Source organism: Sander vitreus, chromosome 12 (genome assembly GCF_031162955.1).
Source record: "Sander vitreus isolate 19-12246 chromosome 12, sanVit1, whole genome shotgun sequence".
Taxonomy (NCBI): domain Eukaryota; kingdom Metazoa; phylum Chordata; class Actinopteri; order Perciformes; family Percidae; genus Sander; species Sander vitreus.
The window spans coordinates 28,168,328-28,182,782 of record NC_135866.1 but is presented as its reverse complement, the minus strand read 5'-3'; the positions used below and the strand labels follow the sequence as shown (position 1 = coordinate 28,182,782).

At 41.0% G+C, this 14,455-nt stretch overlaps 1 protein-coding gene across 5 annotated transcripts in view; it reads left to right on the top strand.

The window, feature by feature from the left end:
• The window catches only part of LOC144527143 (disco-interacting protein 2 homolog C), a 240,869-nt gene that overhangs the window by 221,492 nt on the left and 4,922 nt on the right, over positions 1-14,455 (top strand). For 3 of the 5 annotated variants that reach the window (XM_078265041.1, XM_078265039.1, XM_078265044.1), the window contains exons 31-37: positions 140-310; positions 3,044-3,073; positions 6,310-6,371; positions 8,501-8,558; positions 9,504-9,578; positions 9,770-9,944; positions 12,636-12,759. In XM_078265041.1, the coding sequence (XP_078121167.1) occupies positions 140-310; positions 3,044-3,073; positions 6,310-6,371; positions 8,501-8,558; positions 9,504-9,578; positions 9,770-9,944; positions 12,636-12,759 (695 nt within the window). The remainder of the gene's footprint in view (positions 1-139; positions 311-3,043; positions 3,074-6,309; positions 6,372-8,500; positions 8,559-9,503; positions 9,579-9,769; positions 9,945-12,635; positions 12,760-14,455) is intronic. The other 2 variants (XM_078265043.1, XM_078265042.1) reach the window with 1 other exon arrangement.

Genomic DNA, 14,455 nt, shown 5'->3' with positions numbered 1-14,455 from the left:
CGTAGCAGGGCGTAGCAGGGCGTCAAGCAGGACCACGAAAAAAGACGCATAATAGGGGCTCTTTAAAGTGGCATGCAAAGATAAAAGGGAACGGATCACAGATACTAAATGTCATCTGCTTCCTCTTTGTCTGCTTCAGTCTCGAGGGTTGGACTTGTCTCGGGTGAGGACGTGCGTGGTTGTAGCGGAGGAGCGTCCCAGGATAGCCCTGACGCAGTCCTTCTCCAAACTCTTCAAGGACCTGGGACTGCACCCTCGAGCCGTCAGCACCTCCTTCGGCTGCCGGGTCAACCTGGCCATCTGCCTGCAGGTTGGTCCAAATTTCCGCTCCTGGTTTTCTCTCAGGGCGTTTGTGGCTGGATTCAAAATAGAAATTGTGCACTCACATATGACAAACTAGCTGCTTTTTTCCTCGTGTGTGATCCTCTCGGGGTTCAGCGTCATCCTTCCATTTCAAGCAGATCATTGCTTTTACATCTCCGCTATGATTTGCAACCTTAAGTGGATCAAATCAGGATATTGCCAAAGTTCATATGTACATGTCACAAAGTTTTGTTTTCCCTTTTGCTACTAAAGGAATAAAAGGATATCTTGTGATCTGCTCTAGATATTGCCAAGTCTGTATTCAATTTAAAAATTGCTGACCATTTTATAGAATATTAGTGGTCCGATAAAATGAAAAAACAAGCTTTTATAAAGAGTTTTGAAATGTTAATACATATGTTTAACATCAACAGTGATTTCTAACTGCATGGGGTCAATATACACTAACATTGCAGCAAAATGACTAATTATGCAGTATACTAATGGCGCTTACCCACTGCTAGTACCAGCTCTGCTCGGCTCGGCTCGACCGCGGTGCCCCGTTCTGCTTTTTCCATTGCAGATTTAGTAGCGCCTCATGCGTGAGGCGAGCGTGACTGGTCGTCATGCCACAGGAAACTGCAGTGACCTAACGCGACACACACAGAACGTCGAAGGTGTGTTGTTTTTGATTCTGTTGCCACAGACAGAAGACACATTTAGTTTCAAAAGAAGCTGGAGGCAGCAAAAAAAAAAACACTGCTGGCTAAAGTATTTTAAAATGGTGGGTTTGTTCAGGACACAAATTTATGAATCCCACTATGGCCACGCCAAGACCCGCCCTACGAAGCAGCTCGATTGGTTGGGGTTAGGCATTTGACCTCGAGTGGTTAAGGTTAGGATAGCCGATTGGTCAGGTGATAGGACCTGTACCAATGGGGTTACGTTACCTTGCGTAAGCATGGACGGCTGGCCAATAAATGCTATTGAAGGGCGGGTCTTGGCGTGGCCATAGTGGGATTCGTAATATCGCGTTCAGGATACCCCTGTCCGTCCCTAGCAATGATGATGCAGTGATTAGTGACGATTCTCTCCGACCAATCAGAAGTCTGCAGGTTTTCATGTCACCTTTTGGTATCGCCTCAGCTCACTTGGAACCTCGACGGAGGTGATACTAATAAAAGTACCTGTTGGCAGATACCAGGGACTTTTTTCATAATGGAAAAACCAAAAAAGGCGAGGAGAGTCGAGGCGAGTCGAGCAGGTACCATGTAATGGAAAAACGGCATAAATGACTGCTCTGTAATCTAAACAAACCTATTAAATATTTTCCATAAATGACTAAAACTAACATTTGTTTGGGCTGGGCGATAATTCAATATGATAATGTATCGTCTTTCAATGGAATCATATCGTGATGAAATCATATATCGCGATATACAATTACGTTTTCTCAATTCTCTCAGAAAATCTGTTGTGAAACATTTTAAGGGAATATCATGCTCGATGGTGTTTTAAGCCCCCAATGTCGACTTCAAGGCAGCGCTGCGACCGTCGACTTCAAGTTTAACCTTAACCCTAAAGGTGTGGACACACAGAGCCGACAGCCAAACGTCGGCAGAAAAGTCAGTTGGACTGATCACTCTCCCCAAATTGGTCAAAAAAGTGCCTCAGAACACACCAAAGCGACAAGACGTATTACGTCTCCATAGCAGCAGGCGGCGCTAATCTGTATTGTCACCCCAAAAATGAAAACCGGCAGCTGATTGGATGAACGCCGGAAATTCACAGCCAGACTGTCATGGCGGCTTGTTTAGAATACGATCTCATATTTTACTAAAATAGTTCACCGAAACGTGTTTCTGAAAACATTTGAAGAGAGAAATAGACCGTGCAGTTTCTGAATCTGTCTTCATTTCAGATCAACAAAGGTCAGTTTAAAAGATTTTCGTCAGATTTTGAGAGATTCTAGTCACGCTCATTCCGCTCCCCATTTCCGGGTTAGCACTCTACCAATCAGATTGCTCATTTGAGTCCGACTGCCGGCAGTGCCCGTCCCGCCGATTATATATGTCAAATCGGCCAAAATGAAGGACGACTGCCCCTCGGACGGACAACGGCACGGAACACACCGAACAGACTCGAGTCACCGACCTCACCAGATTATCGGCTCTGTGTGTCCACACCTTAACCCTAACCATTGCCTAATCCTAGTGCCTACCAGGCAGCGCTGCCTGGAAGGCGACGTTGGGGGCTTAAAACACCAAACACCGAATATCATTTGAAGAATTGTAAATTTGTTTTAACATCACACATTTTGTGCATACATGTGAACATAGTCAGTATATCGCTGGGAAAACAATTTATTTATGTTTTCTCTATACTTTCACTTGAAACTGTTCACCACATTATTGATGATTATTAATATATAAAATATTTTGGGGAAAGCACCAATTGTCAACCCTACAATGTCGTCGCAATATCGATATCGATGTATTTGGTCAAAAATATCGTGATATCTGATTTTCTCCATATCGCCCAGCAATAGCAAAAAAATTTTCAGTCCTGACTGCTTATTTTATTTCTTTGAGTTTTTCCATTTTGACATTTTTTTCTTTTCCTTCCCTCCTCTTTTCTTGTTTTAACCATAACCCCACCCACATATCTCATACTTGGGTTTGTCTCCGCCCTCCCTCCTTACTTCCTTACCTCCTCCTCCGCCCCCTCTCTGCTGCTGTAGCCTCACAGGCTGGGAAAGCTTGCTGACCAGGTAGGGAACCACCATCACCCCCCCTCTCCCCCAAACCACCTCCACCCCCTCTGCTTACCAGCACTTCACTCCTCAGCTGGCTTAGATCCAGGTTTTTTAAGGATTATTTTGAGTACAGCGATATCACTTGCGATACATAAACAGTGTACTCAGTTCGGCCGCTTTCAGCATACTGCTATAATACAACAAGTTGGTTGTTGATCTATTGAACAAAAAAAGAAAAGAATGATAGTTCCATTTGAAAGTGCAGTTTTTTTACTCTTTTACACTAAATGTCTTTCACGTTTATTGCGCAAGTTGATATCGCAATGACAATGAAAAACTTATTTTGAATTATAATAATTCATAATAATTCAATTATAATAATGGCATCAACGGGTTCTCTTAATACAGTCATCGTTGCTGCACTTCGGTGGCTGTCATGTTGAACGTAAACAAAAAGCTGCTTGGTCGCTTCTCCATCGTCATCGTGTTAAACCCGCCAGTAGCGCGCCAGGTGGATAAGCCAGTTTGTGATTGGTCCCCGTAGATTTGTAACAGAAGCAGGATAGAAAGATGTACAGGTTTCCAGCCTGAGCTGCAGGGAGAAATCAAATCGCCGGCAGATCGGGCTGGTTTTACCCAGTATAACTCTCTGGTCAACCTGATCTCACAGAATTCCGTGAAATGAACACAGCCCCATAACTCAAAATCTGTGTCAGTTTCACGGAATCGTAAAACATTCCGTGATGGGCCCACGGAGGAATTCCGTTAAATAAACACGGCCCCTGGAGTTAAGGAATAGTTAAAAAAAAAGTTAAGAAACGGTTAAGGAAAAGGTCGTGGGTGGGCTTACGGTTCCGTGACACACAGGAAGAACGGGACGGAAAAGAAGAAAGCGACTTTAGGAAACTTGACATGCGGGACGCGAACCCCGGTCTCCTGGAGGAAAGTCCTGTGTTTGACCCATCCACCACCCCAGCCAACCTCCCTATGCGGAATTTCGGCCTTACATGGTACTCGCTACCGTAGTCGCTCTTAATGCTACGTCATCTTCTCATTGACTTTACATTGGCATTGTTTTCCGTGGTGGCCACATGGATTTTTCACACATTCCGTGCCACCACCACCTAATGCGCTGTAATCAATTCGTGATCATTTCACAGAATTCTGTGCGACCAGGCTGCTCTGGTGTAACCGGGCACCGATATATTACAATAGTGACCCAGAGTCATAACAAAAAAATAAAGGTTTTTAAAAAGTCTATAGAAGCTTCTCAAACCACCTCTCCTCCATTGGTCCGTATGTTCCAAACAGTCGTCAGTCGTTAAATATTCTTCCTCTGGTGGACTTTAAAAAGTTGGAGAAGTAATCTATTTAGCTGCCTCATGGAGATGATGCTATCTGCCATTTTGTGCTCTGGATGTGCGGGATTCTGACTCCCAGCATGCCGCTGTGTGTCCGGTGGCAGGCTCTGTTTAACCTCTTGAGAGAGAAAAGGGGGATGGAGGGGTGGTGGAGGAAGAGAGAGAGGGAGAGAGGTCGGAACGGGGGTCTTTATCTCTTTCCTTTTCTCTGACTTGATTGGAAGTTTTCCCTCACATTTAGGAGTTTTTATGTACCAAGATCACTCAGCTACGTCATCATCACCCCTTTCTTCCATCTTTCTTTCCCCCTGGCTTGATATCACCTTTCCCTCTCTTTCTTTCCTCTAAAAGAAATTGTTTTCATTGTGACTTTTTGTTTGCATGTCGATCAAGAAAAAAGAATCTGATTTTTGAAAGCTTTTTTTATTTTCTTTTGGGATATCTTTATTTTAACCCTTGTGTTGTCTTCCCGTCAACCATGAAGAAAACACTTTTGTTGTCCCTTCTCAGCGTTTCGGTTGCCTTTGCAAAGTTCTTTTTTCTTCTTTGTTTTTGCAGTTTTTTTTTCATCTTTTGGTCGCTTTTTTCAACATTTTCATAGCTTTTTTTTTTTTAGATGTTTTGGTCTTTTTTTTTCGGATGTTTTGATCACTTTTTCCAAACTTTTTGGCGTTTTCTTCCGGTGTTTTGGTCGCTTTTCCCAACATTTTTCACAGTTTTCCCAACGTTTTGTCACTTTTCGCGATATTTACGGCACTCATTTCAACTTCCCATATTTCTGATATAACTTTTACAACTGTTTAAATTTGACCCGAGGACACCATGAGGGTTAATCTGTCTTATGTTTTGCTGATTTCCCTAAAAAAAATCATCCCGCTACTGTCGCTCCCACATTGTTCTCCCCTCCATTTTGTCAAATGTTGTAGAGGTTTTGTGGGATCCCGTTGTTTTTTCTCAAAGCCAAAGCTTCTCCCTCCTCTATGGAGGGAGAAGCTTGTGTCTGTGAGCACTCATGCACGAGCAGTAGCATCCTCTGGTAGGAGTAGCAGTAGAGGAAGTGGTTGTCATGCAGGTGTACAGTGGCAGGAGCAGTGGTGTAGTCTAAATGATACGCAGGTATACGGAGTATACCCACTAGGAATGGTCAAGGATTTCCGTATACCCACTAATGCAAGGATAACGTTACGTAACGATGATTTTGTGAGAGAACTTTCGGTTACACTTTACTTGAAGGTATCTACATAAGAGTGACTTGACACTGTCATGAACGTGTCATAAACATTATAAACAAGTCATAAATGTTTATGACATAACGCTTCTGTCAGTAAGTGTCATTCGGTTTTTGTCATGACAAGTTAGGTTTAGAGTAAGGGTTCGTGTGTCATGATTGTGTCATGTGTTCATGACTGTGTCATGTCACTCTTATGTAGATACCTTCAAGTAAAGTGTTACCGAACTTTCACACTTAACGTTCACCCCGTCTGTGTTGCGAGTCGCCTAGGAACAACAACACAGTTGCTTGGCGGTCATTCTCTGCGATGAACTAATGTGAATCACTGAAGTAGATCTATGAAACGAAAGCAACATTTAAACTACACTCTTTCAGTGTTTTGGTAAGCCTGCCCCTGAAGCTGTACTGCCGCTTCGAGTGACACCGCAGCAGACGTTAACGTTACAGAAACTACAGAAAATGATCCCAGATGAGGCTGATGCTTTACGCAGTAACGTTACAAATAACCTATGGGGTTGTCGCTCTAGGACGGGCGAGTCTAATGCTGGGAGGGAATAAATGACAGTATACTCACTACAAAAGAACTAGACTACACCACTGGGCAGGAGTTGTGTTAAAGGACACGGTGTGACGCTGTTGTTGTTGTTGTTGTTTCTCAGGGAACCTCAGGACCCGACCCCACGACCGTGTTCGTCGATATGAGAGCGCTACGGCATGACAGGTGAGTTGAACAAACTGGTAACGGGGCGTTCAGACCAACATAAGCGATCCGGTGATTTGTAGCACGGTGGTGCGGCGAGGGGGGAGTGTCAATGAAACGGCCCGTTTGTGCGACGTTGTGTTCTTAAACCCCCCCCAACAAAACACAAGTCAACTTTCTATTTCACAGTAAACTGTTTTCTGTCAGATCGTTTATAGATTTCGGCGTTTCCGACCGCACTTGAAGGCACTTGTTAAAGTCTAGCTTGGCATCCCTGCAGTTGTTGTCCATCTCTGTCGCCTGGAAACTGACAGCTTCGCCACTTTTAAGAGATGAAATCTGACACTAATGTTGAGCCCTCACAGCCATTTTCAAACCTCTGGTTGCTTCATGAAGTCATATTTCTCCGCAGAAAGCCAAAAAACTCTAGCAAAACAAATTTGGGAGACTCCCGAGATGCTATTTTCGGTGTCACCCAGCATGAAATGTGACTCAGACTGAGTTGATGACTGACTCATCAGGCTGAGACTGACTCAGCCTGATGTGCCTGAAACCGTCATATTGTCACAAAGAAACTTTTTTTAAGCTTCTCATTATATCCAAACTTTTTTTACGATCAGCGGCTAGAATAAAAACCAACCTGCCAGCTTTTTTTTTCACTACAAACTTGCCCTAGTCAACTTTTTCTCATCAAAAAAGACGCCAACTGTGAATATCGTCTTAGCCGTGCAACACGTTGGACAGATAGTCTAGCTAGCTGTCTGGATTTACCCTGCAGAGATCTGAGGAGCAGTTAACCATAGTCCTCACAAATCCACCGGAACACAAAGAAAGAGGAAGGTGATGGACATCCGGCCTAAAAAGAAGGACATCCTGCGGAATTTCCAGCGACACCTGAGCAATCCCGGAAGTGGAACGTCGTGGAAATAGACTACGATTGAGTGGATAATTACAGACTGTCAAAGTTTAGTCCGAATACTGTTTAGAAACCATTTTATTGTTTTTTCAAATGCTTTAAATTGTAATAGAACACCCAACATTTAATGAAAGTGCTGATCTGACCCTTCATTTTTCTTGCGTAAAGCATTGATCCATGTTCGTTTTTTGGGCCCTTTTGACCCAAGGACAGCAGGAGGGTTAAACATGTCAGGAGCTGTTAGCAAAAGTTTCCCACATGTGTCTGGAGAAACTTCAGTTTCCTGTTGCTGCAGTGCAGATCATTATGGCCTTCAGCCTGAGAGAAGTCCCAGTCCTGCTGTGTAAAAATAGAACTGTCAGTGTGCATGATTACATGTAATCACTGTTGATTCAAGCAGGCCTGTTTCTAGCAGAGACGCTGCGTCTTTCACGTTTATAATCCGACCGACCACTTCTGTCGCCTTCCTTTTGAGGAGCGACATTTTTATTTTATTTGAAGTTGTTGGGTTGAAATATAATTATTGTTTTTTTTCCCCCCCAATGTCCTGTGTAATTTCATTTAAAATGGCACATTTACATTCTAAAGTCCCTGGTTTGTTCCCTGTGAGCATATTGTGTTATGCGCGCCCATATCCAGGGTCCAGAGGTTTACTCCTCGACGTAGCGGCCGCGGGTTCAACTCCAACCTGCGGCTGTTTGCAGCATGTCCCCCCCCCCCCCCCCCCCCCCCTCCCATTTCATGTCTTCAGCTGTCCTGTCAATAAAGGCCTAAAAATGCCTTCTTAAAAAAAGAAAAAGTACAAATTTAAAAAAAAATTAGAAAGAAATATGAGAACTTTATTCTGAGGAGAAAAACATTTGCACCTTAGGTGTTTCATATCAAAATGTTCAGAACAAACTCTGCTTTCTGTAAAGTGAGGCCCAAATGTGTTCCAGAGCAATGTGTAAAGAGATGTTGGCCCTAAAGCTGAAAAGTTGACGTTAGCTTTTTGGAAATTTCCCTAAATCTCTCGTGAAAACAAACCTTAACTCAATTGTTTTTGCGCTTGAAATGAGTTTACAAAAGTCTTGGCTTCACACAAGTAGTGTAATATATAAATAAAATAGTAAATACATGTCTAAAATGACATTTTGTAATATCACTTTAGTGTTGGGTTAAACACTCTTTTTTCCTAAAATGTGTTCATTTTTTTGTTTAAGAAAAGTCTTTGTGTCTTTGTTTTCCTCTGCAGGGTCCGACTAGTAGAGAGGGGATCACCACACAGCCTGCCTCTGATGGAGTCTGGGAAGGTAAGGTGGTTTTTTGTTTCTTAATCCTGTAGTTTATGGGCCCTATTTTAAGGATGTAAGCGCACGGCGTGGAGCGCACGGCGCAGGTGCGTTTAGGGCGTGTACAAATCCACTTTTGCTAGTTTGACGGTGAAAAAAGGGTCCGTGCACCGGGCGTATGGTTCAAAAGGGTTGTACTTAGTGTCTTCATTAATTCATAGGTGTGTTTTGGGCGTAACATGCAATGAACCAATCAGAGAGTCATCTCCCATTCCCTTTAAAAGCCAGGCTCATACTCTGCTTCTGACTGGCTAGTAGTCCTTACCTAGGTACTGTCAGGGCACGCCCTCATACTCTGCTTCTGACTGGCTAGTAGTCCTTACCTAGGTACTGTCAGGGCACGCCCTCATACTCTGCTTCTGACTGGCTAGTAGTCCTTACCTAGGTACTGTCAGGGCACGCCCTCATACTCTGCTTCTGACTGGCTAGTAGTCCTTACCTAGGTACTGTCAGGGCACGCCCTCATACTCTGCTTCTGACTGGCTAGTAGTCCTTACCTGGGTACTGTCAGGGCACGCCCTCATACTCTGCTTCTGACTGGCTAGTAGTCCTTACCTAGCTACTGCACATGTGCGACTCCCAACCAAAGATGTTACAGCAGTGAGATGTCTCACTCTGTAGCTAAATCAGAGAGCTCAACACACAGGGTGAAAAGAGGAGCTGCAGCAATGTGCAGTACAACAAAAATATGGTGTTTTTTGAAAATTAAACCATGTAAACCTATTCTGGTACAACCTCTAAATACAATTATGAACCTGAAAATGAGCATAATATGAGCACTTTAAATACACGCATGTCAATAAACTGAAACTGACATGATTTTCATTTTCCAGTCCGGCCCTTAGTGAAACTGAGTTTGGCACCGTTGGTCTAAATGTTGACGTGTGGTCTCTGATTTGTGAACAGATCCTGCCAGGGGTCCGAATCATCATCGCCAACCCAGAGACCAAGGGACCAATGGGAGAGTCACATCTGGGCGAGGTTTGTCTATTTGGATTAAGCTAGTGACTGGTGACTTGAGAAAATGTTCAGTTTTAATCATCCATGAAGTTGTTAAATAAAAACGTTGTTGGTTCCTGTTTCTGCAATGTTTTTTATATCATGAAAAACATTCTGTTTGTGATGGGATTTGTCCTTTTGGTACGACACTTTATGGACATGTGTGTTTGTAGATCTGGGTGCACAGCGGCCACAACGCCAGCGGCTACTTCACCGTCTACGGGGACGAGGCGCTGCAGTCGGACCATTTCAACTCCAGGCTCAGCTTCGGAGACACGCAAACCGTCTGGGCTCGAACCGGATACCTGGGCTTCCTCCGCAGGACCGAGCTGACCGACGCCAGCGGAGGTGAGTAGGGCTGGGGGAGTCGTTCTAAAATCTTCAATACCAGTACCATGACTTTGATACAGGTTCCTAAACGATACTTTTTTATACTAATTTCATAAAACAAAAGAAATTAGATTAATTAACCAGGGATGCGCCGAATCCAGGATTCGTCTTCGCATTCGGCTCAATATTGGGCTTTTTGACGGGGTTCGGTTTCTGCCGAACCTTAGAATTCTTTTCCACCAAACCCTACGCTTGCACCACGCGCGCTACGCTGGTCGACGTAATGACGCCGCCGTTGATTACGGGAAGGTGTTTACGTAGGTGGAGCGTTCAATGCAGCAGGCTGTGAGAAAGTGGAAATGGAACTCTGTGAGCAGAAAAAGTGTTGTTTGGCAGTACTTTCAGTCAAAAGAAGGCCATTCAAGTCCAGCTACATGTTCAATCTGCAATGCTGATTAGTCTGGTGGTGGCGAGGACCCTAAACAATACACAACATCACCGCTGTTACAACATCTGGTATGAAACATCCGAAAGAATATGAGTTGTGCAACGTTGTTCATTAATGTGTTCACTGTGTTAATGGACTGAGGATGGGAGGAGGATTCAGTATTCGGTTTCTGATTCGGCAGAATCTTAACCAGTGGATTTGGTATTCGGCCCAACCCCAAAAATCTGGATTTGGTGCATTTCTATAATTAATACAACCTTACACATTACAGCACAATTTTTTTTTTCAGCTCCTACTATGTGAGCCCCGTCTCTCTGTGTGTAACGACGAGTTTTTCCTGCCTGCCTCTGCTACGAGTAACGTTAGACCATAGGCATAATTTACAGTGTTGAAACCCCCCCAATAATCCATTCTGGGTTTTTACAGAAGTTTTTGTTGTTTTTTGGAGTTTTTTGTTGCTTTTCTCGGTAACACTTTACTTGAAGGTATCTACATAAGAGTGACATGACGTCAGTGTCATGAACACATGACACTGTCGTGACACATGAACTCTAACCCTAACTTGTCATGACAAAAACCGAATGACCCTTACTAAAAGAAGCGTTATGTCATAAACGTTTATGATTTGTTTATAATGTTTATGACACGTTCATGACAGTGTCATGTCACTCTTATGTAGATTCCTTCAAGTAAAGTAAAGTGTTCTTTAATGCTTTTTTTGACAATTTTTTCGACGTTTTTGTCATCTTTCTGCAGTTTTTTAAAAAAGTTTTTGTTGCTTCTTTCAGAGTTTTTGACGCCTTTTCAGCCTTTTTTCGCCTTTTGACGTTTTCTTTCCCGACAATTTGACATTACATTACAGTTGTTTTGATGTTTATTTCGCTTATGAACATTAACATTAAACATTATTGGCTCAGACGCTGATGAGATTTAAAACTTAGGTATTAAAATTGGGTTCGATACTCGATACACAATACTTCAGAGCAGAGATCTTCAACAGGGGGTCCCGGACGTCCGGGACCCCTAGGGGGTCCTCATAGTCACTGCAGGGGGGGCTGCCAAATTATAGTTAATTTTTGAAAGTTCTTTTCAAATTAAAATGCCTTAACATGAATCCAACATATTATGTTATAACAATCAGATTAATCCCCACTGATGATAGGCGTACTGGTCTATAGGTAAGGTAGTCCCTAAGATCCACGGATACAGTTAATCCTAAGGATTCACTGTGACACATGTATGTTTAACATTTAAAATGATTTATAAAACACAATTATGTTAATAGCTCAGTATTCCATGCACTAAAAAGGTATGTATAAAGGCTTTAGGCCGCCCTACACGTTATGGTAATACATGTAGGGGTCTCTTTTTCAGTTAAAGGGTCCTTGGTTTAAAAAAAACATTGAAGACCCCTGCTTTAGAGGCAATCCGGTCGGTGCCTAAAAAGTATTGACTTCGGTACCCAGCCCTAGAGGTGAGGACGTGACTTAAATGAATCATAGAATAATGTGAAATTTATAATTGATGGGGCCAAAACTGACCTTTAGTGTTCTCATATAACAGAGAGGATTAAACAGCTTCAGGGCTGATTTTAAGTGCTGCCATCCTTGAAGGAATCCATTAGTCTGGTTTTCAGCGGAGAGTTACGTCACGGTCTGTCTCAAAGAGGATCTTTCCTCTCTGATGAGCACACATCTAACACACTGCAGTGTTATAATATCTTTGGTGTTTAAATAGTCAGAGGTTTACACACTGAATACTGGTAGGAAATGTTTTGCTTCAAGCTGAGTTTATTTTATAACTTTTAACAGTGATAAATCAGTGTGAAGAAGACTTAAACCTGTTAGATTGAAAGTGCAATGTCTTCAGCTATTTAGCCATGATGAATGGCATTGTCAGTGAGACGTTCCCAGGCCAAATATAATAGTTACCCTGTAACCAGTGGATGGTCCTGGAGTGCATTCTGTCTGTTTGTATCTTCCTTTATTTGAATTATTAATTGACCAGATTGACGTTGAGTGTTTGGGCCAGAGTGGCAGCACAATCATGTGAAATAACACAATACACTTGCAAAAGTAATCTCAATTTTTTTAATCTTATTGGTTTTATTTCCCATATCCAGGAGGAAATGTTCTTTTTGTTTTTTGTGATTATATGAGAAAATGCAACAACACTTTAAAAACATTCCAGTTAGAGAAAGTACATTTGTTAATAAAGTTACTGTCAGAAAAGTTATAAATGTGTAACGTGTGTGTGTGTAGAGCGTCACGACGCCCTGTACGTGGTCGGTGCTCTGGAGGAAGCCATGGAGCTGAGAGGGATGCGTTACCACCCCATCGATATCGAGACCTCCGTCATCAGGACGCACAAGAGCATCACAGAGTGGTGAGGACAGCAGCAAGCTAACCTGAGACATCATGAAATACTCTGACATCATGACGTTTTTATGACTTTTTCGACATACTATACTATGCCTTTTTTCGACATGTTACTCTACGGCTGTTCTGGGGATTGAACCCACGACCTCCCGTTCACAAGCTCGCTTCTCTAACCTTTAGTCCACCACTGCCTTTTTCTAGACATGCTATATTATGACTTTATGACATTTTTGGATAAACCATACTATAACTTTTTTTCGACATACTATACTATGACTTTTTGATGACATTTTTTAAGATACTATATATGACCTTTTTTTTTGTTATTTCGACATACTATACTATGACTTATTTTTTTCGACATGCTATACTATGATTTCTATTGACTTTATTTCGACATATACTATGACTTTTTCGTTACTTTTTTTCAACATGCTATACTATGACTTTATTTCGACATAGTATACCATGGTTTTTTATAACGTTATGTACTATATTATGACTTTTTTAGTTTTTTCGACATACTATACTATAACTTTTTTATGACTATTTTTCGACATACTATACGATATTTTTTTTACTATTTTCGACATACTATACTATGACTTTTTTAGGACGTTTTTCAAGATATATGACTTTCATTACTTTTTTCGATATACTATACTATGACTTTTTTTGTTTTTACGACATGCTATACTATGACTATATTCGACATACTATACTATATTTTTTTTTACTTTTTTTCGACATACTATACTATGACTTTTTTAGGACTTTTTTCAAGATAATATACTATGACTTTCATTACTTTTTTCGATATACTATACTATGACTTTTTTTGTTTTTACGACATGCTATACTATAACTATATTCGACATACTATACTATATTTCTACTTTTTTTTCGACATACTATACTATGCTTTTTTAGGACTTTTTTCAAGATAATCGATATACTATACTATGACTTTTTTTTGTTTTACGACATGCTATACTTTGACTATATTGACATACTATACTATATTTTTTTACTTTTTTTCGACATGCTATACTATGACTTTTAGACTTTTTCAAGATAATATACTATGACTTTCATTACTTTTTTCGATATACTATACTATGACTTTTTTTGTTTTTACGACATGCTATACTATAACTATATTCGACATACTATACTATATTTTTTTTTACTTTTTCGACATACTATACTATGACTTTTTTAGGACTTTTTTCAAGATAATATACTATGACTTTCATTACTTTTTTCGATATACTATACTATGACTTTTTTTGTTTTTACGACATGCTATACTATAACTATATTCGACATACTATACTATGACTTTTTTCGACATACTATACTATGACTTTTTATGACCTTTTTTTAACTTATACTTTTTATGTTTTTTTTCAACACTATATACTATTTTTTTTTTTTACTTTTTTCGACATACTATACTATGACTTTTTATGACCTTTTTTTAACTTATACTTTTTTATGTTTTTTTTCGACACTATATACTATGTTTTTTTTTTTTTTTTTTCGACATACTATACTAGGACTTTTTTCGACATACTATACTAGGACTTTTTTCGACATACTATACTATGACTTTTTTAGGACTTTTTTCGACATACTATACTAGGACTCTTGTTCCGATTTTGTCGATATTCTATACTATGACTTTTTTTTGACATGCTGTT